The 24578-nt window shown below is 37.6% G+C and overlaps 1 protein-coding gene across 15 annotated transcripts in view; it reads right to left on the bottom strand.

Annotated features, from left to right (window-relative positions):
* Positions 1–24578, bottom strand: part of PLEKHA5 (pleckstrin homology domain containing A5) — a 274307-nt gene continuing 249729 nt past the window's right edge. For 6 of the 15 annotated variants that reach the window (XM_032106163.1, XM_032106169.1, XM_032106165.1 and 3 more), the window contains 15 exons: positions 21596–21658; positions 20944–21024; positions 20660–20809; positions 19192–19293; positions 18012–18123; positions 17711–17757; positions 16738–16926; positions 16093–16210; positions 13643–13758; positions 12178–12387; positions 9411–9569; positions 8094–8215; positions 7160–7305; positions 5943–6027; positions 1–2948 (listed from right to left, as the gene is read on the bottom strand). In XM_032106163.1, the coding sequence (XP_031962054.1) occupies positions 2930–2948; positions 5943–6027; positions 7160–7305; positions 8094–8215; positions 9411–9569; positions 12178–12387; positions 13643–13758; positions 16093–16210; positions 16738–16926; positions 17711–17757; positions 18012–18123; positions 19192–19293; positions 20660–20809; positions 20944–21024; positions 21596–21658 (1719 nt within the window). In that variant the 3' untranslated portion in view covers positions 1–2929. Of the gene's footprint in view, positions 2949–5922; positions 6028–6588; positions 7029–7159; positions 7306–8093; positions 8216–9410; positions 9570–12177; positions 12388–13642; positions 13759–16092; positions 16211–16737; positions 16927–17710; positions 17758–18011; positions 18124–19191; positions 19294–20659; positions 20810–20943; positions 21025–21595; positions 21659–24578 lie in introns of those variants that run through there. The other 9 variants (XM_032106170.1, XM_032106172.1, XM_032106175.1 and 6 more) reach the window with 5 other exon arrangements.

Below are 24578 nucleotides of genomic sequence, written 5' to 3' on the forward strand. Positions count from 1 at the left end.
TAACTTTTTGAGTAATGTCACTTTATTAAGGGATTTTAAAGAATCACATTCTCTAGTAGCCTTGGAACAATGCAAATGGTGAACAAAAGACAAAAATAGATGTAATTGGTTCTGAAAAGCATGAACATCTGTAGAGAATGTGTTGCATTATTCCCAAGGACTCCTGCTTTCGAAAAAAAAGCATGTTCCATATATACAAGTGTCAGTGCAATAGCCAATAAAGCAATCAGTCAGAAATATAAAAATATCCTAGATACAAACTTAAAATAGATGTTTGAAGGCTGACCATATCAGTATTCTGATATTTCTGTATCTCAGGAGTATGATCACTGGGATGACTTATTCTGATGAGGTAAGAAACAGTAGATGCTCTGTGATAACACAAAGCCATACATTTATTATGTTTTTTTCCATAAGACAAAAAACAGAGCACCCAATGAAACTCCCAGTCTTTGCAGCAAGTGCCCACAGGAAGTGAAATTATAGTCTATGCTCATTACTACATTCCTGCATCATTCACCTTTGCTGTCTTTGCCAACAGTTCTATCAGCAAAACTTGCTCATTCTCCCTCCCCTTGCCCAGCTCCTGTATAAACTGCACATTCCTCGCAGATACACCAAACCAACAACTGCTTTAGACACAGACAACATCTATAAATGTCCAAAAATCACTTAGTCATTCTTTCCTTTATTGGTTGCAATTCTTTCCTTGGCAGCAAGGGCAGAAAGAGATTGCAAAACTTGACAGCGAACAGCTCTCTGTAGAAGGGTTAGGGAGAGAACAGGGTGTGTCCTATTTGCTTTGCCTCAGGTGTTCAACCAGTGATGCCACTGAACTTAAGCCTTGGCTGGTTGAGCAATAAAAATCACATTCCTCTTTCCTCTGTCTTTTGGATGGAAGGATGCACTAATTTGGGGCTGCTGTTCCAAAAAAAGAGGGCGATGTGGTAACTTTTCAGCTGGATGCTGTCTGCCTGCATCATCATTCATCTTTCCTTCAGCCACCTCTTTCACTGTGACCCTCCCGGCTCTGCTGCTGAATTCTGATCCCTATTTTTTCACTTTTTAGAGAGAACGGCAGAACAACAAGTAGCCAGACAACAAACTCTGTGTCTTGTGGCAAAGAGCACCAGGAAGAACCAGCAGCAGAGCTGGGAGTGCAACAGAATCCAACAAACATGAACTCCTACTTGGGGAGGGGGGCAATGGTAGTCATTCCAAACTGTTTGACTGTATCAGGCACTCCTCTATGAAAAAACACAATGAATTATATAGTCTCTAGAACAGCAATATTAACTTGATCAGGATATGATTTGTATGATAAAAAAAGTACAACAGGAGCTGGCAGCTGCCTTCCTGTGAAACTTGCCTTACCACTTATGGCACACACATGCACTGAAGCACACAGCAGTTGCCTGAACATGCAAAAGATTCCTTAGCTTTACATCCTAGATTCAAAAACTGTCCCTGAAATATTTTCATTTCTCAGCATTCTTTTCTAAATCTCTTCTGTCTCAGGTAAATTCAGGCAGCTGCGCGAGATGGAACAGCGAAGCTGGTAACATCTGTAGTGTGACAACACTTGACAAATTATTTCAGGTTTTCTTTCAGTTTCTGGAAGATGCTACGCAGATATCAAAGCCTCCAGGAATCGTCACACTTCTCTCCTTAACCCCACTGAACTTGGCAATCAGCATTTGCAAATATTGAATTACTGCTCACCACACCCCACTAAGACAGGCTATTACCTCCCATGTAAACAGACAAGGAACGGAGGCACAGAATGACTAAGTGATTATTCCAGTATCACAACACAAGTCTGGGAGAGCCAGGAGCTGAACCTGTATTTCTTGCATCTCAGTCTCAGGTTGTCTGTTTTGTTCTGTGTTGCAGCCTTAATTCCTCCCTGAAGAGGAAGACTGGGATCTCTTAAGAGTCTGTCACTGCTACTCTGGTTGACAGGTGATGTTGCCAATGCGATAGGAATTGTTGCATTCCCCACATCAAAAGGTGGAACACAGTGTGACATCTGTTTGCTGGAAGAAATACTAACCATACAAGTCCTTAAGAACATCAACATTTATTTAATATGATATAAAAGAAATGGGATATGAACATTCGTATTTGAACAATAATAAGTGGCTTCTTATACTTACATCGTATGTGCTCATTGTATAATATATACACAATGAACATAATTACATTTGTACACAAACTAAGTACTGGATTGAAAACCTGCTTATTGCTGTACACACCCTAACCCCATGAAGGAAAAGCCCAGTACCTCAAAATACCTACACTCCATTTTAGTCAAGAAAAAGTAACCACTAACATTAATGTCTATGTTGACAGAAGTGTGGCAGTAACTGCTGACATTGCAACCTGACCAAGAAATCATTACAGCAGAAACAGGACATCTTTTACTAAGCAATAATAAAAATGGCACATTTTAAATATATCTATATGTATATATATATAAAAATTTTACAAATAAATTGTTAAAACAATAAATTGTAATGTTTAAAAAGTGTAAAACAAGGTTTAGTGGTGATATGTAAAATTAACCGGGTTATGCATCTAAAAGAAGCAAAAAAAGTTAACTTATATGATCCATAATTAAAAGAACATTAAACTCTGAAGAATAGCAAATTAAGTTCTGACTGTAGGCTGCACATTAAAAAGAGCCTTTATTTTATGTGCACAGAAATCGTAGCAGCAAGCTGGTATCAGGAGAACAATCTGAAGGTTGCTGAGTGTACACGTGGGCCATTTAAAGCTCTCTTGGAATAAACATTTTCCAGGAAGTGATAAAACGATGCTCTGTGGCCAAAAGCATCAGAACTATGAATTTCATAGATTTAAAATATACTGTACAATATCTTCTCATATTTTCATAGGTCAGGTCCATACATCTCAGGCATGAATTGTTTCAACAGAAGCCATTAGTGCTGAAAGACAGACACAGATTAAGTTACTCTATTTTAGCAACTGAATATTGTCTAAAGAACTCAGGGGATTAAACACAGCAAAGGATTCCTGACCTCATCCTAGCAATGCAGGTGTAGAACATAATAAAGTATCTTAGAAATCAGCTGTTTCCAAAACCTGTTTTCCTGATGAATAATACTGCTGTCAAGATATTTTGACAGCAAGAAGCAAAACCAAGATTTTTTTCAAATTTACACCACTTTGAATGAAAGTCTATTTACTCTGAGAGTTTTATCCTGTTACACATGGTCACCTCCAAATGCTCTTCACCTAAAACCAGTAATAGTAGCAAAGATCCTAACTGGTCTTAGAAACGACAGGCACATTTTGAAGAGGGATGCAGAACTGTCGAGCTGCTACACTGTACTGGCAACATAGTTCAAGTGCTCCACCCAGAGCTTGCTGTGTTTTGGTAATTGCTGCAAGGACTTCTAGAACTAGTTTTCAACAGTTCATTGGTAAAAATGTTCCTGAGCTTTGAATCCAGGTGCCGTATAAAATTTCATTATCCCTCCATTACTCAGTGAAAATGCAATGCTTAAAATCGAACAGTGTTAGTGGTACACACAGAGATTTGTCTCTGCAAAATAAGGACTGTGACAAAAAAGGAGCCTTGTGTTAAGGGGTTTCTCCTTAGTCCTACAATATCCTGTGCCACCAATTTCCTAAGGCAAATCCCCCCGGCATCGTGCCAAGAGTATCATTTTTCTAATTGACTGTAAAAGCCAAATACAGGTATTACCTCTTCATTCCCTGAAATCTACTATATATTTTCCAGATGCTGCCTGAATCATTTGGTTGCATATGAACAGGGCTGATCCTAGAGCTTGGAAGTTCCCTTTGCCACATAAGACTTCTTGAAAATGAGGAATGCTGAATTCCTTTATGCTAAAAGATGTGCCAGAATCTCTCAGCAAAGCACTGGAAAACTGGAACCACAGCCCCAGAAAGGAAAGGGCAGTAAATAGTGCAGGCAAGCACTATGCTTCATCCATCTCCTCTGTATGCTAAGCCCAGCTCATGGCATGAATTTGTTTCGGAACTCCAAGGAAACAATCAACAGAGGCATCACATGCAGCGATGTGGAGTGTACATGCACATGGTTAGGAGCTTTTTCCAACTCAATCCGAAGACTAAAGAGCCATGAGGGCTGTGTTTGAAGTTCTGGGATCCTTTCCCCAGCACGGTGAGGCATGTGCAAGCAGAGCATCAGATTGACAAGTGCCATCCCAGATGGACCATCCTGTCCCAGGCAATTAAAGCCTCTTTAGGGGCTGTAGAGGGTAGGAGTTTCCTGAACACAGGAATGCTCCACCTGCAGTACTGGCTGCGGGGATACACCTCACCAGGGGGCCAAGCCTTGGGCTTTAAGTGACGGGGCAGATCACCAAATGAGCGCCTTCCCTTCTCCAATTTATTTCTATTTTATTTAGCATAAATGCTAAAGAAAATGAATTTGCTGATCTGATCATCTGAGCTGAAAGCAGATTAATGCAATTGGTGATAAATCTCTGGTTGCTCTCCCCGTCCTGACAGGTGCCCTGTGCCTACGGACAGAATCCAGCAGTGCAGTTTCACTTTCATTACTGACCCAAAACTCAGCTGGTGGGGGAATGTTTGTCCTGTTTAAAAAGGAGATGCATGATAAATGTGTGTATATTTACACAGTGAACCTGAAAAGCATTAACACAAATCAGTATTTCCAGAAGAAAAGTCCCACTCATTTTTTTTAAATAGTTCTGTAATAAAAATTTTGAATAAAAGTACATGAATTCAAGCTAAATCTAATCATGCCAGACCATGCCCATCAGGAAGGCAGGAACAGTGTCAGGACTGAATGTGAAGATGGCATTTTCCACTTTCTCAAAAGGAAAAAATAATAAAATAATTTTCCTTTTTTTCTTTTAAACAGATTTTTTTTTAAAACAGTTTCTTGCCCTTAGTTCATATGCAAAAGCTATCTGTGATGACTAAGTAGTCTAATTTTGCTAAGATGAAACCTTGGCAATTGAGATTGGTACAGCAAATTTAAAAAAAAGGCATTTTCAGATGTCCTCATGCTAAATGACTGAACATGTCTCAATTTTAAATTGTTCTTGATTTTAAAGGTTTCTTAAGTTACATTAGCTATGGCATTTAACATTGCCATTGAAACAAAGCTCATTCTTTGGTAGAAAGCTTATTTAAACAGACATTTCCTGACAACAAAGAAATGTGGATTGATTTAAATGCTGGTAAAGTGCTGAAGCATTCACACTGATATCCTACTAATTTTCTTAAACACTTGTCTAAACAAACACATACTTTATATTTCCATTGCCATTCATTAAGTGGGTAACATCACAGGTAGGAACATGTAAATCTAGCCTAACTCATGCTTTCTAACTTGATTCCTAGAAGCAATCACCCACTACAACAGGAAACAGCAGCTGTGTAGGGCTTTCTTTATAGAAAGAAAAAAAAAAAAGTTTTTCAATTGCTGTTTGTATGTCTTAAGCCATAAATTCTTCAGGCCATTAGCCCATTCCCTCCTGTGCATCACTAAGTCTGAGCTCTGGTTGCCCACTTTGCCCATTACCATGACTGAAGCACCAAGACTCATTTGCACCTGTGCAGTGATGCTCATGCCTTAACTCCCTGTTTTGTAACAGCTTAGGCCTCTCGTGTAATTCCAAGGGCTATTACCCTGCCAGTTGTGGAGAACATGCTTGATAAACCAATTAGCCCTTTCTCTTTGTAGCTGGATGGAGAATGCACTCCTTGCAAGCAAATCAATACAGGGATTTGTTTGCTTTCTGGCTGATTTATATTCAACACTGCAGGTAACTCTGTCTTGCTGAGTATCAGCTACAGATGTTTCTCACAAAAATAACAGAATTCAAATACCTGGAAGAATATTAGGAACAGGAGGGGTGGGAAAAAAAAAGAACGTACTTCTCTGTAACTATACACACATGAAATGTGATCCTTCTGTGAGCTGTGTCTGTGTGGATGGAGCTGGTGACAAGGACGATTCTGGCGAAGAAGGCAAACTTTTCACTGCAAGTCATACAGCAAAATAAATAAGAGTACAAGTTAGAGAAGCCATAATAAAGATAAGCTTGAAAATCACCATTTTAAGCCATGGTAAATGTAAGTAGGAACAAATGAAAGCTACACAAGTAAGGACTCAAAATCTGATCAGCACAAAAAGCACAACTTCATGGGAAAGCATAGCTGATCCTTAATCAGGCTTAGAAATAACTAGTAGAACAGCAAACACATGAAAGCTGATGTTTTATGTTGCCAAGAAAGAGAGGGAAAAACAAGTAAAATTTAAGTAGTTGGGATAGGCCCAGACCCACCTTCATATCCCAGCTCAGATTAACTCAGCTTTTTCATTCTGCTGAGCAGTACAAAATGTACATACAAGTTCTGGTTTTGATTATTAAGTCACAGAAAGGATTGCTGACTGCACTACAAAGGTCCAGATCACCTTTTATATCCGTAAGTTGAACCATTTGGCTTGCTTAACCATTCCCATCAGCAAATATCCTAATAATGTCTTGAATTCTGTCTTCTCCCTTCCTCCTCCCCTACTCACTCCAGCCCCCCCTCCCCCTTTTTTTCCTTCATTGCATGCAGTTTTGCTTTATTCCAGTCTTCTCTTCTTGCAGAATAGTCCACCACCAGTCACTGTACTAGACAGGCAGTGTTTCCTGTTTCTTCATCTTTCTTACTCCCCAAAACATGACCAAACTGGGGTCTTTTACTTGCTAGTTTAAAATATTGGAAACCCTCAATGATTCCACAATCCTGGGCATATCTAAGGCCACTCAGCAGCAGGGAGCAATGGTAAAAAATCTATATATATCCAGGACTGAGATGAAAAAGGAAGGATTTGCTCCAACCAACAACTACAGTATGACTCAATTTCTGGCCATAGTTATTTAAATCCCTGAATTAGCAGCTATAAAAGCTATATTAAAACCTCAAAAAAAAAGGGATTTCTGTAGCTGTCCACTGGGAAACTATTTTTCTCTACGTTATAAAACTGTTCACTTCACATGTAGACTAGCTCAGCACTTCCAATTCACAAGGGTTTCAGAGCATCAAAAGACACAATCAAAATGAAATAAAGTTTTACATATGTACTGTGTAAGTTGTGCTTCAGTCAAACTCTTTTCCATACCTGCTGCTGCCTGATTTCCTTTTGAAGACTGTGCTGCTAATTCAAATGAAGACACAATCCCTTCTTCTTCTTGAGCACTAAGTATTTCACTTTCTTCTGAGCTGGTTTTGGGTTTGTGGTTTGCAACTGTGGTCACACTCTGCAAGCTGCTTAATAAAAGCACAGCGTTTAGAACTCGCTCTAACTTAATTTCAGGTGTTAACCACTAAGTATAGGAGCTGTAATTTAATTTTCTCCCGTTAATAGAAAAAAGTTGCAACTTGCAAGTCCAGGTAGCATAAATTAAGCAGGCATTTTGAAACCCTTCTACTTTGTATAGCTACACTTTTAAAAAGGCACCTGGAATTAAATTCCTTTCCTTTATATACTCCTGCAGTTTCCTATTGCTGAAGGGTCCTGTGACAGTTACGACCTAATGTGAGAACTCACTTAGGACCTGCAGTGCAACTTACACTGAAGTTATGAATCCTTAGAGAGAACTATCCAAGATATAATATCCCTCTAATTCTGCAATGCTGCAAAGTAGTGAGGTAAAAATTAAAGCAGGAGATGTTGAGTATGATGTTTAGTTTGCTCCTCAGTATCAGCAATAAAGAGCATGCTATGGAAGCACTGGCTGAAGTGTTCATAATGAATTGATGCAAAGCTTGAACTGACATTATTAAACACATTTTGGAGGCCAAAACAAGGATTATGAACGAATTCTGTTTATAACTGGGACAACACTTGAAAATAACCATTGCTTCACCCACCAACTCATCACCTCTTACTGAACTCCGGCAGCACTTAAGCCTCTAGATTTCCCTATATGTAAACCACTCAAAACCATATAAATATACCTTGTCAGTATTTATGGCAGTTGCTTGGTCCATTCAGATAATAAATACAACATGGAAGTTTAAAATAGCCTCTGAACATCTTGTTTGATTTTTACCTTATATCACCATCATGTGTTTCTTCCAATTTATTTTTCTTTTCTGCTTTCTCTTCATTACTCACTTCTTTTGAGTCAGATACAACATGTGCATCTGATAAAAGATCATCAGCTTTGGACAGCTATAAAAAAATTGAAATCATGAAACAAAAGGCTGTAACACACACTAAGTGGCAGATAAGAAATACAGTACCAGGAAACAGTTTTATTAACAGACAAATTTTGCCATCATGTATACTTAGTAACTCAGAATTACATAACTTAAGAAATTTTTATCAATACCATGCAGGTTAATAGAGTTATCCTAAAACTTATACCAGAGTCTATGGGCAGGGCTTGACTTAATAACTTCCAGAACTTATCTGAACTCTTTGGATTGCAGCCTGCCTGTTTTTTCATGCTATCCCTCTCTTCATGATGCCAACAGAGATTCCAGATACTGCAATATTTTGTTGATAAGAATGAATGCTGCTCTTAAAGGTCTCTGATTACATGTGATCAATTTGAGTGTATTACATAATTTTCCTTTTGAAATATTTGCATATTTAACAAAGCAACAGTTAATGATAACTTCTCAATAAGGAAGTGTTTTTAACGGATAACAATTAAATTAGTTATTTGATTTTATACCATTCTCCATCAGATATGTATTTTAAAAAACTAAATATGAAATAGGAAAACAAAAGGAAAAGTGAGGAAAAGGAAAAGTACAAAGTGATTAACTGAGGAATATGGGTATAGAAAAAGAAAAAACCTCTACACAATACTTTAAAAAAAAACCTATAAGCAGGATGTGATTATGTAGAAGCAACTCTAGTAATCCATTCTTCACAGTCAGTCTGGTTCTGCTGAGTGTTAAGGGCACTTCAGTACCAGAAATACCAAGGTAATTCCCTGCCAGGTGAGTTTCAAACTATTTCAAGACAGAAATCAAACCAGTGACAAATACCTAAAAGTACAGGTACTGCCTACTTCCATGTATAATTTGTTGTGCCAGCTTTATTCTGCTTTCTATAAACTATTTGATGCACTACAGCCAACCAAACAAAAATCCAGGGACATTAAATGGCTGTCAAAAATTACACTGGGGTAGGCTAAGCAATGAATATGTCAATGATTATTATTTAAAGACCATATACATGAAAATTCAATGTAATTTTGTGAATCTCTATGGAATACCGTCTATCCAACAAGAAGTCTTTATCTTCCAAGCAAAAGGAACTGGCTCATTTTCCCATACTCTGGTGTGTGTGCCTCAAAATACTTTTTTACTGCAAGACAAGCTAACAAACAGTTTAATAAGGAGTAGTTCTGTACCTCTTTAGCAAAACTTGAATTATGTTCTTGTTCTCCATCATTTTTCAGTTGTGCTATTTCTTCTCCAGGACTTCCATTATTTTGTTTCAAATTATTTTCTCTACTGGTGCTCTCCAACTCCTTCATGTTACTAGACACTGTATCATCCTTTTTCCGATTCTGTGGAACAAAATTGGTATGTGAACACACTGTTACAGAAGTTATCACAGTCTCAGTTCCGAGCCTTGTGCTGTCCTCTGACTGTGATTAAAAAAAATACTGGAAAAAACCTTAAGCATACATTGCAATAAGGAAAATGGAAATTGTTAAGGACTTGGAATTTCCTCATTTTTGTATCTTTCAAAACAGTTCAGCCTGTCTAACATTTCTTTGTCTGTAAGATTACTGTACTTTCTGCTCCCCCCTTCTTCTCCAGCATTTCAATGTCACCCTTATCTTCTGAAATTTCATTCATATTTAGCTCAGTCACACACCAGCTTAGCAGCATTCTTACTTGCATTCATAAGTACTGCTCTTTTTATAAAATAGCTTTTTATGGTTTAAGAAAAAAAAAAACGATAAAAATCTGCTCTCAGCTCAAAATTCACAGTGCACCTGCATGCACTTCCTCCAATTATCTTGGGTATCCTCCAAGCCTATGGTGTGAAATGATTTAATAGAGGACAACATAATATCTGATAATGGCAGAGGATATTAATTACTTCTTAAAAAAATATATCCATTGCACAGAGAATAAGGTGATATAAAAATTTTGAGGAAGGATGGTAGAGGTGACTTAAGATTGTGAACTGTGAACATTATATTGGCAGAGCAGCAAACCGACCCGAAGGGAGGCTCATCTAAGAACTGGAGCTGAGAAAAATAGGAGCCATGGAAGCAGTAAATCTCGAGGCTGAATTCCTGTGATCTAACACATGCACTCTGTTAAGAGGAAATTCCACGTAAGTCAGTTCATAAATCAATGTCTTTGCTCTCCTAAATTAAAGTATGCACCCCTTATCATACGCTTGTGCCAACAACGATTGCGAAGCAACTTCCTTTTGTATTACGGTAATCACTTCAAAATTACACAGCAGGCCGTTTATAAAATCCTTTCTCCCCTCCAATTCTTAAATAACCAAACCACAGTCGAAAAGACTTCCAGCTGTTAATGCCATTGCACCATTTTTCTAAAAATCAATAGACACAGAAACTATGCTTTTAGAAATAGAAGCTATTACTCAGCATAATACCTCATCCTGGGGCTTTTAGCCAAATAGCATTCTGGAAGAATTTAAGTTGTGATAGAAAAAGTGACTTTGTAACATGGACTATTAGTTAAATATTCAATTCCGAGATCTTCTCACTTACTATATAAATTTCTTATCATCCCCAGAGCCCTGATTTCACAGAGAAGACTGAGGAACATGGTGAAATGAACAGAATTATTTTGAGTTCTGACACAGATTTGGCCCATTCCCTCACTCTGCTGCCCTGTGCTGGCTACCCAGGTACCATGCACAGGACTGCAGCTTCCTCACCTTCAGGTATGAAAACAATACCACAGGGAAGAGATAAAGCTTAAACACCTCTGTAAAAACGACTGAACAAAACATCTGCAAAGCTTTGCTTTGCACGACCTCTTCTCTAGAAAGGCAGAGTTAATCACAGAAATATTTGTAGGAACTCCCTTCATACAGCATTCCTGATGTCAGCCCAAATACAGATGCTCTATTGCAAAGGCAAAACTGAAATTCAGAGTCTTCTGGGGATGCAAAGTTCTTGAAGAGAAAGTAACTTTTGTATAGCTCTGTAGCAGCTTACCATGCTGAGAGGGAAAAAACCAACTCAAAATGCAAACCTAAAACATCTTTGGAAATATCTGATTTCCTGACACTGCAATATATTTAATCTGCTTTTGGAAAATCAGATGTTTAAATGCCTACAAAACAAAAAAAGAAGGCATTTCCATACCAGTGGAAAAGCAAATAATTTTTAAAAAGTTAGTAAACAGTGTGGTCTGAAGAAAAAACTATTCCAGAAGATTAAAAACCCAAACAAACCAAAAACCAACCAAAAAATTAACTCCATTACACTACTGGAAAAGAAAATGAATTCTTGATATTAGAAAGTAGTAGGCTGCTTAATATCTGCTATCCTATATCTGGGTTTGGTTCAGCGTTTTGGGGCTTGTTTGTGGGTTTTTAGATATATCTTCAGAATAATATTTCCTGGTTAATGACAAGCAGTTATATCTTCCTCTTCTCTCTCCATCCTTCACCCTTGACTAAACTTCTGAGGCAAACAAACAAGTTTAAGAATGAGTGAAAAAAAAAGTGTGGGTTCTATTGTAACGTATTTATGGGCTTAAACACCACAGCAGAAGAGCACCACTTAGGAGCTCTGATCATAAACACACATTCCTACCTAAAATTGCTACAGATGTTTGAATATATTACATGGCAGAAAGATCAGCATTGACTTCATTTCAACAGAAAATGAGTCATGATTCTTCCTGATCCTGTTTTCAGTCACAAACCTTGCAATTTCATGTTGTTTGCTAAATCTGACTCAGACACCCCACCCTGTTAACAAACATCACAGTGCATAATCAAATGGATGTGGATTTGAACTGTCCGTTTTTCAAAAAGGCAAAGAAGTGGCTTCTGTCATTAGGTGTCAGCATGAAGGTTGTCTTTTTGCATCTGTGACTCTACAGTTGGTCTCAAATAAACTCCTTTGTTTTTTAACTGGACACATCAAAGCTTGTGATCACCGTGGGACCCACCTGTGTCACTTTGAATGGATTATCCCTGACAAAGGACGAGGTCTGGGAAGGAGACTGGTCTGAAACACCAATAATATTGAGTCCTTTCCTCTTCTCTCTCAGACAAGCTTGTTGGTGTCTCCTTATTCTTTCCATCTGTTCCTCTACAGTCATTCGAGGCCGTGAGCCTTCTGCAAGGCACAGCTGCTCCACTGCACTCCTTGGTCTTTCCTTAAATGGAAGCAAAAATATATATATGTGTTTCAAAAAAAGGAGATGCCAAACTGGTAACTCACCAGAAGAGATCACTGATTTACTGAAGAGCAGAAAAATAAAGACCTCCTATGTATGTGAAAAAAAGTACAAGAACCAATTATCAATGAACACTGAAATTCAAAATAAAAGGAACGAATAATTTGCTCTTCTGAACAGTAACATTACCATCACCAATGATAAACATTAAGAGAATGGGTAGATGCTCTCTCAAAGCCACCCTCTCAAGCTGAAACAATTTACCAGACATTATACAACTGGCAAACACAAGATATTTGACTGAGACAGAAACATAATTGAAATTTAATGATCCAGGACACTTATACCAGTTGATCTAATAGTAATTCCTGCCTTTTTATTTCAAGAAAAACTACAGCTGGGCATCATTTAACTGTAAGTGCAGGCTGAGACTAAGTGAATTTATTACTACTTAAAAATCTGTAATCCTAAGCATTATACTTTTCCCAAAATAACACCTATTTACCTACTCTGTTCTTGAAATTCACTGGTTTTCAGACAGATTTATACTTTTTTTATGACAGAAAAATCGACTTCAGGCTAATCAGCTGCATTCAGGACATTTACAGTAACTGATTTCACTTATGAAAACTGGTATTCTTTCTCCAGTCAACATCCTGTGAGCTTCTTTCTCCTCTCCCAGTCTTCTTACAACTTCTCCTCTACTATCTGGGCTGTAACTATGGTGAAAGTTTTCCTCTCTTTTGCACAAACTCCATGTAAATGTGTCTTTAACCCAGAGACTACAGAACTGTCTAATCTAACATTTCAGGTTTATTGCCTGCATACTGCTTATTACATCCTTATTTTTTGGCTGCTTTAGCTATTTCCCAAATTGTTTTAGTAATGAAATAAATAAAAGCCTGTGATTGTTATAAAGGGGCTGTTAAATTGCCAAATACAGGTCCTTCAAAGATACTTCATATGCTTTCAACTCAAGCCTGAACTTCAGCAGATCAGTAGATTTATCATTTACCATTTAGTTCTTGCCCAGTTTGAGTGTCTCCATGCAGTTTAACACACACAACACAACTTTATCATTCTGTCTATAGCTGTCTCCATTAATCTGGTATATAATGCTTTTATAACAGTGATTTTTTTTTTTGTTAAAGAAAATTAAGATAACTTCAACTTTTGAAGTAACTACCAAACTTAAAATGAACACGTCCAATACTCAGAGGTTATTTTGAAGTACCGTTCTTAGATCTATCTTCTTATTCTTCCTCAAAGTGACATAGGATGCTATTGTTGAAGACTCTGGCATTGGGGATTTGGTTCTGGGTGGTACAACTCCCACAGGGAAATGTGAGCCTGCAAAACAGCAAAGCAACACACTACGTGCTGTGCAAAACACTGCAAAAACTGTTGATTTGTCTTCTAGAAAACACATGTTGTCAGCCTTGGGAATTCCTCTTCAAAAGGCACATTCAGAAAGTGGAGAGGCCAGAGGGACTGAGAATTGATGGGTGAAGATACCGTAGGTCCAGCCAGCTCTCAGATGGCCTCACTTGTGTGTGCACACCCATGCTCATGTCTGTGTGTGACTGAAATCATCCCTGAGCCTGGTCAGCTGGGGAGTGAAAACAGGAGCTGAGGATATTCTGCTATAAAGCAACAGTTTGGGTCTCCTTTAGACAATAAAAAGGATAAAACACAGCAGAATTCCATTTTCTTTTTGTGTGACTTTTATGTACTACACAGGTCATCATATTCCTCTGGTCTCATATTTGACATGGTCCCATTTCTCTTTAAATGCTGATATTTGAAAAGAGAGGGAAATGGCTGGCATGAGAAGTGTTCAGTACTCTAATGTGCACAACCACTAGAAAAAATGTTTAAATTTCCTCTGAAATTATTAATTTTTAGAACCACCCTCAATAAGAAACCACCATCATTTAAGTATGACTTCTTAAAACAGCAAGAAAGAAAACTCAGAGATGAGCTGCCTTTAAGTTTCTTTCCTTATCAGCTTAAAACCTTAAGACAGAATGGCATAAAACTGTTTACTGTACCAGCATAGAGCTGTAGTGGCATACACACCGTAACAGAACTTAAACAATCAGAAATGGTTACATTTTCCTACTGCATGGGGATTGTTACTACGAGTGAATGCCCAGAACAAGAAATGTCTGTTAGAAAATTTCTATGCTCAGATGATAAAACACAGCTATGATAAACAACAGACCAAAGAGAGTTTTAGAATATACAAAGCCCCTCACTGCTTGCTACCACTGCAGCTGTTCTGTCCCACACCCCTAAATATTATTTATCTTAGAGGACACTGTGCTACTGCTGTCCCTGACTGAGGACTGTTTTTCTACAAATGGACGTAATAAAATAATTTCTGTCTTCGAGATAGAAAGCAGACTGGGGTGCTTAAAAAGTGTTGGGTTGCTTTATATAGTCAGTGTAGACTTTCTTATTTTGTCATGATCATTACCTCTTGACATAAATTACTATGAATAATAAGAAACATCACAGGTCAATAAAATGTAGGCATGTTGTCAGAAAGACAAGTTTCTCAATTTAGGTCATTGATGATTAGCAAATCTCATGATAAACCTTCCATTTTTTGCCACCAAATTAACAGAAATTTAATTATGTGCCTTAACATTTTATCTCAGCAAATACCCCAGAGAATCTGAATTGACAAATTGTGTGGTAAGTGCAAGCTTAATTATATCACAGTATCATTCACACAGTTTATACCCAAACTGTATGCTAACCTTAGTTTTAAAAACCTCTATGACCATTCTGATGAAGACAGTATCTTTGTGTAATTATGATTCTTGGTAAAACTCTGCTACTGTTGCACCAGCCTGCTCTGTAAATGCTTCATCAAAGTACCAAAACAGAAGGGAGTGGTCCTGCTGGCACTGGAAACACCAATCCTTAGGGGTAAAAAATAGCTAAGTTTAGGTACTTTTTCTCCAAGCTCTGAATACGGTTTTTGGGAGGCAGTAAAGCTGAGCATTTTCCTGAAGTCACCTTTAACAAACTATTCTGTGTGTTTTAACAAACAGAATTGAGAAGTACTTCCTGGTAAAAGACTCTACCAAGCAATTAGTAGCTTTTATGGGAGCTAGATGAAGAGAAGAATCTAAAGCATTTAGCAATTGCAAAGACCTTTATTGTCTGTACACTCCAAGGTCATGATCATTATTCCTATTATATCAGAGGACAGAAGGCAATTCAACAATTACAAGATTAAAAAAAAAGAAAAAGACATTGTTTCCCTGCCTTATGAGAGCCTGAAAATTCTGTGGTGCTGCCTTTTTGGACGTTCCAGCGACATAACATCGGGAGCTTGATTCAAAAACTGAGTAATTGTTCAAGGGCAAGAACATAAAATGGGTAATTGTTCAAGGGAATGGTGTGTGGGGAATGTGAGTGATGTGATTAGACATGGTGTCAATAAGGATTTCAGGGTTGTTGGTGAGTGTAATGTTTGATTTTTCTGCGGTGTAATTGACTGAAATTTCTCTCGTCATATAATTAAATCATTATTTTATTGTGGAAGCTGTTCCATCAAACTGAGAAATGGACAGGCTACAAAGGCACGAACCATGAGGCAGCTTCTGTAACACAGCTAAGCTCTGCATTCCTTGTGAAAAAGCTGAAAGGTTGTAGTGCCTGGGGACAAACCTTTAGCAGAAGATTCTGATTCTGAAATTGGTTCTGTTTTTTCTTCACCATTAGACTCATCCACTTCTGCTACTGTAGTTAACTCCGGCTCGCTCTTATAAAGCCTATAATCAGGACCCTGAGGAACATCAAGGTGTGAGGTAAATAAAGAGGCAGTTTGGTACAAGTATTTATGTCTTAAGACCTAAACCCAATTATTTTGTGATAACTATGCTCTCACTTTAAGACAGAGTTCCATCGTTCAAGTGCTATGGCAGAAGTACTTTTTGGTAGTTATTTTGAGTAACAATGTTTCCAGACAATCAGAAATTACAGGAAAAAATTGCTATAAAAAGGCAGAGTTGTGGATTTTTTAAAATTATCCTCTAGAAACAAGCTAGTAAAAGCTTCAAAAACTGAGTCCAGAGTTTTTTAAAAAACTAGTGAGGAGAAGAATCTAATTTTATGAAATTTAAGTCTTAAGACATTTTATATATGCACAGAAGGTATGACAGGAAAATGTGAAGAGCAAATGATGCAGCTATGAACAAAACCAAATAAAAGTAAAACCATAACACAAAAGTAGCCAGATGAGTAAACAAAAATGGTGACTGTGCAAAGGAGGGAGGATGCTTCAAGAACAACGTGGCAGTTGAAGCCACTTACACAGTAAGATCCATTTCTCTGATATCCTTGAATTTGGTACATCTTCTTTTCTTCTGTCAGATGTACTGGGCCCCTGCTATAACAGAGCAAGGAGCTGCTATCACTGGGCAGAGGGGGGATTATGGGAGGATGCTCTGTAAAGTCATAGGACCGAGGGAGTGGAGGACGAGGTGGGACTACTTCCTCTTCCTAAAGATTGTAGAATAGTCACCTTATTTAGACGTGTGCATCTGGTACAATTATTTATAACTTAAAAAGAAAAATATATTACCATGGCTACAGCAGCTATAGATTTTGCAATTAAAGGGACAATGCCACATTTAACAACAACAACAAAAATTCTAAGACCTGCACTTCCTATTGGACATGTACAAACTCTCTAAATCGTCCTTTTAAAAATTAAATCCATTATCTTCTGCAAGATTTTTACATAAATTAAGCTTTTAGAAAGTTCTGTAAGCCAGATGTATATTGCATACACTTTAGATAATCATGACAATGTCCCTTTAAAACTGTAACTTCTAGCCAGATTTTCAGAGGAATTGAACATTTGGGAGCTCCCACAGTTTCAGCTCTTCTTGTGGGTGCTCTGGCCATCTGAGAACCAGGCTCAGTATCTGAATAAACATATAAAGCAATGTATTTCTTCCCATGAAAAGTGTGGTGGGTAGAAAACATATCCGTAAATCAGGGTTTATATTTCTATGGTAAGAGCCTAGGGAGAGGAAAAGGTAAGAAATGGAAAAGAGAAACATACCAGTGAGAATATAGAGACACAGTACAAATGAAAGCGTTAAAATTACTAGTGGAGGTATCAGTCTTTAAAACTAGTTCATAACACAGTGTTTTTACAGAAACATACTGAATACATCCTTCAGACATCCTTAAAATGTTCAAGATAATGCTTGTTTTTTATCATAGCCACATTACAACTTCCATAATGCTAAAAATAGTAAACATGCTAAAACCATACCTCATTTTTATATTTAATAGAAGAAAATGTCCTTGATATCATGATGCCTGTTTGGGGGAAGGGGGAAAGGTGTAGGGAAAAAAAAGAGAAAAATTATTTTCAATAAACAGCTTTAAAAAAAGTACTACAACCTGTTGCTATCAAACAAATACACCAAGCATCAACTTAAAGTAGTATTTGCTTGTTCTTTCCTCAGCCATTGTGCCATTTTTCCAAACATTCAAAAGCACCAGTGGAGCTTGTACTTTAAAAATTTGTATGATCCAATTTCATTTCCTATGAGACAAAACCATTGGCCTACCTGCTTCTGAAGAGCTTCTTTGCTGTTTATGTTTAAGTAAACCCTCCATGACATCCTGAATTCTCCACAGTTCCTTCTGAATCTGAGCACGCTGTATCCCTGCTGACTCAGTCTGTCAGTGAACAAACAGCATATATGGCCAGTACATTAGAATACACTGCAAGTGGGAAAAAAGGGGAAAACCTTTTTCTCTCTTTAGACCACACTGCGTATCCTTTCGCAGTGAAGGAAAATAAAATGCAGTAACGACAGACACTCTCCCATAAAACATTCAAATATAATTTGGAACAAGAAGTGTAAGATTAATTAATTTCATAATGCCTCAGTCAATTTGAGAGCAATCTGCTAGTTCAAACTTCATTTAAAGAACAGAATTTCATCTGCTGTCTGCAAAGAAAATCCAAGCAGACTTTGCACAGGAGACCCACACACAACCAGAGAGAAGGAACCATCAGTTCCAGCCCCAAAACAGGTGCAGATAAACACAGTGTTTGCACGCTGGCATATAAACCTATTTACATTCATGGACATACACACTGTGGACCAATCAATGCAAGGTTTACAGATTTTGGGCTTCCTTGTAATCTGATTAAAACTGCATAGAAAATCAACCCCCAGAGCAAAGAATCTGCAGTGCAAACCACACCCATCTGCCTAACCCAGGTAATCTGCGCACACCTCCATGTCCATGTCTCTGTGTGTGTGTCAAAGAGAGCTCTCCTTAGGAATTCAGCTCCAACACTGTCCACTCCTGCACAGTGAGTACTAAAATACACAGCAGAACCTTTCGCTTGTAAGGCCTGAAGGAACACCTACACATTTGCTGTAATAATTTATTTTGATAGAATGATTTAATTTTAAAACATTCAGTTAAATGGAAGGATTTGTGTGAAGATTTATTATGACTGTCAGTACAACTAAGGCCTGAGAAAGCCACCCTGTTTCAAAGCTGCTCACTGAAACAACAAAAAAAGGAAGCTTCCAGACAAAGGAAAACCAGTGTTATAACTTAAAAAAACAAAAGGAAAAACTGAAGACTTCTTCAGAACTTACAAGGTAGAAAAAGAAATTGAAAGTTTGTAATTTAGTTCACCATTTGTCCCCCTTTTTTCATCTGTTTAGTTTTAAAACTCATAGAAAGTCAAAGTGAATTGAGTGTACTTTAAGACCTTTGCCACACCTGAATTTCTCCAAGGCGATCAAGCTGCTCCTGCATATGGTTCCTTGTTACAGTTACATCATACTCCAATTTATCATATTCTCTCCAAGCTCTTTCCAGTTCCTAAGTATACAAAAAATTTAAAGCATTACAGATGCACATTCAATTAAAAAAAAACCCAATTTTTTTCTTTTTCCAGTGGCACGAAACCTCAGGAAGTAACACATAAATAGGTATCAGCAATAAATAAATACTTAATTTAGAGAATGCAATGTTTAAACAGCTTTTTGATTTTCTAATGACACTGAATGAAATTCAAACAAACAGCATTTTGTCTTTTCACCAACAGAAAAGATAGGCAAGGGCAAATTCTTCAGAATACGCCTTTATAGTCAGCAGGCATGTGGATCTTAAGCTGTCTTTCCAGAGAGGCAGAAAAGCCACAAAAATGGATGCAAATTTGTCTCTTTTATCACCCGGAATACACATGTGTGAGTGCACAGCATGTGTGTGCATAGGCAATGCATTATGCAAGGCAATGTAACTCATCCAGCCCTGCCTGCGAGGCTGCCAGGGAGCGCCCCGGGCCCGCGAATGCACCGCTACTTTACATATGTGCAACTGCAAACACCACAAGGAAAAGGTGGGGAAAAAAAATTATTCTTCTTTGAGGTCGGCCCCACCATCTCACTTTTGCAGCCTACATCAAGCAATTTACTCATTTGGAATAAATTAAAAAGTTAATGAGGGAAAGTGTATCTTGAGGATTTCCTTTCCCCTGGTTCCCTTTTCTGTGTCCAACCAATTCCTTCTACAAGATAGTCTAACATTCAGTTAGACAGCCAGTATTTCAGGGCTGACATCATACCAGTTTTACCACAGCTACCCCCTGGAATCTGACACTGAAATACCTTTTTGGATATATCTGTAAGTAGGCAAAAATGATTCTTTGTCATTTCAGTGCAGAAACCATCAAAAGCGGAAAAGGACAGCAAACAGCAATTCCTTCCTTTCCCCCCCTTTTTTTTTTAAGACTTTTAGAAGTGCATAATTTGGAAGATCTTTTAAATATAATGGCCCACTATTAAGAGAGACTACGGCAGTCCTGCAGCTGACTTTTGCTTAAAATAAGTCAAGTAAAGTTTGTGCTTGACGCTATTTTGCCATCACATGAAATAGCTTATTTTCGTTATTTACTTCTTCTGCTATCAATTTTTCATTTCATAAAGATGATAATTACCACACCAATAAAGTCTGTATGCACCCATTCCTGGTCAGAAAAAAAAAAAAAAATTAGAGAAAGACCACTCAATGAATGCACTGAAAAGATCACTTTCCATCCGCCTTTGACAAAAACACAAGGGAGTAAAAGACAACTGAGTTTTTGTTGGGATGCAGTACAAAAATAAGCAAAACCAATGCAATTAAGAATATGAACATAATAATTTCACACTTCATTAAGTTTTGCTGGAAAGAACGTGGTACTTACTGCAGTGGCTCGGGATACTTCCCGACAAGTGCTGAGCAGTCCGTTCTGCAAGTCATCTCTCTGTAAGACTACATTTTGTATGGCTGCTGGGTTATCTGCATTCATTTCTATCTCCTGACTTGCTGATAGCAAAGCTTGCTCAAGCGTGTACTATTGTAATAAAAAGAATTATTTTTAATGTTCTGCATCATTGGGCTGATTTTCATTTTATTTCAGCTATCAATGTTCTGATAATAAGCATGTAAAATAACATCCAGTTTAGGTAATAAATACAATTGTCCTACTTTCTCCTTGTGTAGCTGTTGAAGCTTCTCCTCCAGTGCTTGCACAACTTTATCCTGTTCACATAAATGGCTAAGCTTAGCCTAGTATAGAACAGAAAATTACCACAATTAGCATTTTGTTATTTACATCTTCAGTAATCAAAATCTAACTTGATCAAATCATTACACAAATCTGTATAAAATGTTATTAAAATAAGAATTCTAAAATTATGAAGGCACCAGTCTTGCATTTTCAAGTTACTTAAGAAACCCTCTTTACTATGAAGTGCTATTATAACTTGAAACAGCATAGCTCAAAACATATAATTTATGATTCTACAGCTAAATCTTTACAACTTAATAATAGGTATTAGATTCTATTTTAATTTACATATTGCTTAGTATTATAAAGATGATTTTATACATTCACAGTCTGTCCCATGGTTTTTCAGGTCACTGTATCAGAGAGTTAAAATTTCAGCCAAAAATATAATATTTCCTGCAAGTCAGAAACTTATTACAGAGACATGTCCCTCAATTTCATGATGCAATTTCTGTTGGCAATCACCTGTATGAAGTGGGTTTCAAACCCAAAAGCCAGGAGGACAATCATTGCCAAAATCAAGATACAAACACCAACATTTACAGGGAAGAAGGAATACGAATGACTTACATCAATGTCCAGCTCTTCAGTTCTATATTTGTATAGTGTACCCCTACATTCTTCTTGTGTTAACTATAAGGAAGAATAATATTGCCATAAAACAACTTAGTTGGACTGTGAAAATGAAAACTACTGTTCAACTTAAGAGCTTTAACACAGAAATCAGCTTTTGCTTGAAAGGTAAACCTACCACATTGAACAGTACATATTTAGCCAATATACATTAATGAAGGTAAATAAATGGAATGTCAAGCAGACTGCCAGTAGAGCTGCATTAAATTAGCAGGCTGTTTCTAATGCAAACTGGAGTTTTAAAGATGTACAACTCAATCACACATGGATTATGTAGGAAGATGAAATTGCCAGAGTACATCTAAATAATGATGCATCATTGTGTCCAAGTTTTGTTATATGAATTCTAAATACAGGGGCTCATTCTACTCTGAATTAACCATTCTAGGCCCACTAAGGTCAGGTATTTCACAAGCAGGATGATCTGATGTGAATCCAAAACCAGAGCAGAATGACCTAAGCTTACAACATATATGTAAATATCTTGTTATAGATACGTCCAGTAAGAGCCACCACTTTTCACATGGATTTTCCATATGGATTTCCTACTTTTCATAGAATTTCCTCCCCTCCAACAGAGCATTACCAGAAATGCCACAAATGGAAGCTCTTCTATTTTATCTTTGGACCTAGGCAAACTTGTCTCCTCGTGCGAGTAAGGATACAAAGTACCTCAAAATACTTTCATACTTTCAAGCTCCTCACATTAAGTTCTTAACTTTTTCAATCTGTTACTGACCAGTAACAAGATTTTGAAGTATTTTACAAGAAAAAAGGCAGCTCCCCATTTTAGAGTGAACTGTCACATACAGTAACTACTTAATATCCTATACAGCAAGTATGGACATAACACTATCAACCTTCACATTCTATTTAATTAAAAACATTGTGTGTACAGTGTCCTGACAGAGATGCTTTCCTTCCATGTGTCTGTCACAATTAGGCTATTGTGACTTTATAGTACAAGAAAGACTACCAAAACACAAGTCTGTGTTAAGGGACACTTATAAATAAAAGGACTAGGGAAGGGTTAATGAGACAAGCATTCCAAACATAAAATAAATCTTCAACACACTGAAGTGTTTCATTTCACAATATTATGCCCACATACCTCATGCAAATGTACCTGGTGACAATTTAGAAGTATGTATAGTGTACTAAAAACACACAGTAACTTTCTTTGAAATGGACAGTTCATGAAAATGAATGTTGGAATATGAAAAAAGCCACAGCACTTTTGCACCTCATGAATGTCACACAAATTAAGATATCTATTTAAACTGCCACTATTGTAGAGTTCTGTTGTTTTACTGTTGATTTTATCACAATGAGAGAAAAATGAGGAATGGAAATATTTAAATAAAACTCATAAACATGGCCAAATGTCTTTAACTTACAGAGGAAACCTAGTTATATTTCACAACAGAAAGATACTACACAAGAAAGATTACCCCCTATTAGAAAAATACACCTTTCCAAGTCACTGCTCAGCATTTTATGTGGCTTAGCTGGAAAAATATACTGCTTTTTCAAGCCAGCATTTTTTATACTTTTTAAAAAAGAGAAACCTTCATTTTTCTGGCATTTCAACCTTAATTATAGCTGAGTTTAAAACAGTTTGCCAATTCAGCATCCCTAGCCCTGCGTACCTCCTGAGAGGAACACATCTTAAGTATTAAGAAGAGGAAAACAGATTCTCAAAGAACACTGTAGCCATGCTAATTCTTATTAAAATCCTAGCACACTTTTCAAATGCTACCAACTTCTTGCTTTGGTCAGCAGTACCAGCTCCCCACAATAGGCACTGCTGCAGAGCCACCTCATTTTAACATTTCCACTGCAACGCCTTACACAGACTTAGCACAAAACCTCCCCAAATAATGTGAATAACTTAATCCATCTCTGACAAAACAGCAGCTCCACTTCTCACGGCACATCAGTAAATCCGCTCAAGGCAAGAAGTGCGCAATGCTATCGCATCCTGCTGGAATGACAACGGGAGCTGCAGCAGACAAAACGCAATTACACATTTCAGGCAAGGTTAACAACCTCATAACCCTGGAAAACGCATTATAAGAGCTCCAATGACCAAGTTATCAAAATGTACTTCATGTCATGTTCCACAAACGCCTTTCTTGCCAAATCGCTCCCACAAAGCCTTTGCCAGGACAGTAATTCCAGAGCAAGAGTGCCATCTACTGAAGCAGTGACAGGAGTTGCTGCTGGCTTCCCTTTCCCTCGACATCTGCCTATTCAAACACACCAAATCCATTCCTCTTAACGTGGGGAAACACACCAAAAGCCCCCCAGTCGGTAGAGAGCAGCACCCTGAGGACCTACGAAAAGGATTTAGCATTTCTGAAAGGCAAACTGCACATGCAGAGTTTGGCCAAATGTGTATCTTGCATGTGAAAAAGTAACATGACCTTAACTGAACCTCCTTCTTAGGTTAGAAATCCTTTGCCATCAACTGTACAGTCCCCACCTCTGTCACACACCAGTACCAGATGATTCCCAGAAATGGAGAGATCCCCCATGATGGACACCATAAGGTGTTGCTGAGACACAAGTGGTTAAAGCTATTTAAGTAGCTGATACTGAAAACAATTAAGTGACAGCATTATTTCATTACTTTGTAAGCTATTTTCAGATTCCACTAACTGTTTTGAGTCAATAAAAATACAGGAGGACATTTCACACCCCAAAAGCATGCTATGCACCTCTGTAGGATGCTGCACTTAGGAAATTAAACCAGGACAACCTAGGACATTCTGTTGTTGAGCACAAGATTAAAATAAAGACTTCCAAGAGGCCTTTTGCTTTTTAAAATACTTCTTGCTATCAGGAAGCAGGGCAAAGGGCATTTAGCCCCATTAAGCAAGGGTCTCCTTCAATTTTGAATTCTGTGACATAACACACT

The sequence above is a fragment of the Corvus moneduloides genome, chromosome 4 (assembly GCF_009650955.1).
Source record: "Corvus moneduloides isolate bCorMon1 chromosome 4, bCorMon1.pri, whole genome shotgun sequence".
Lineage (NCBI taxonomy): Eukaryota > Metazoa > Chordata > Aves > Passeriformes > Corvidae > Corvus > Corvus moneduloides.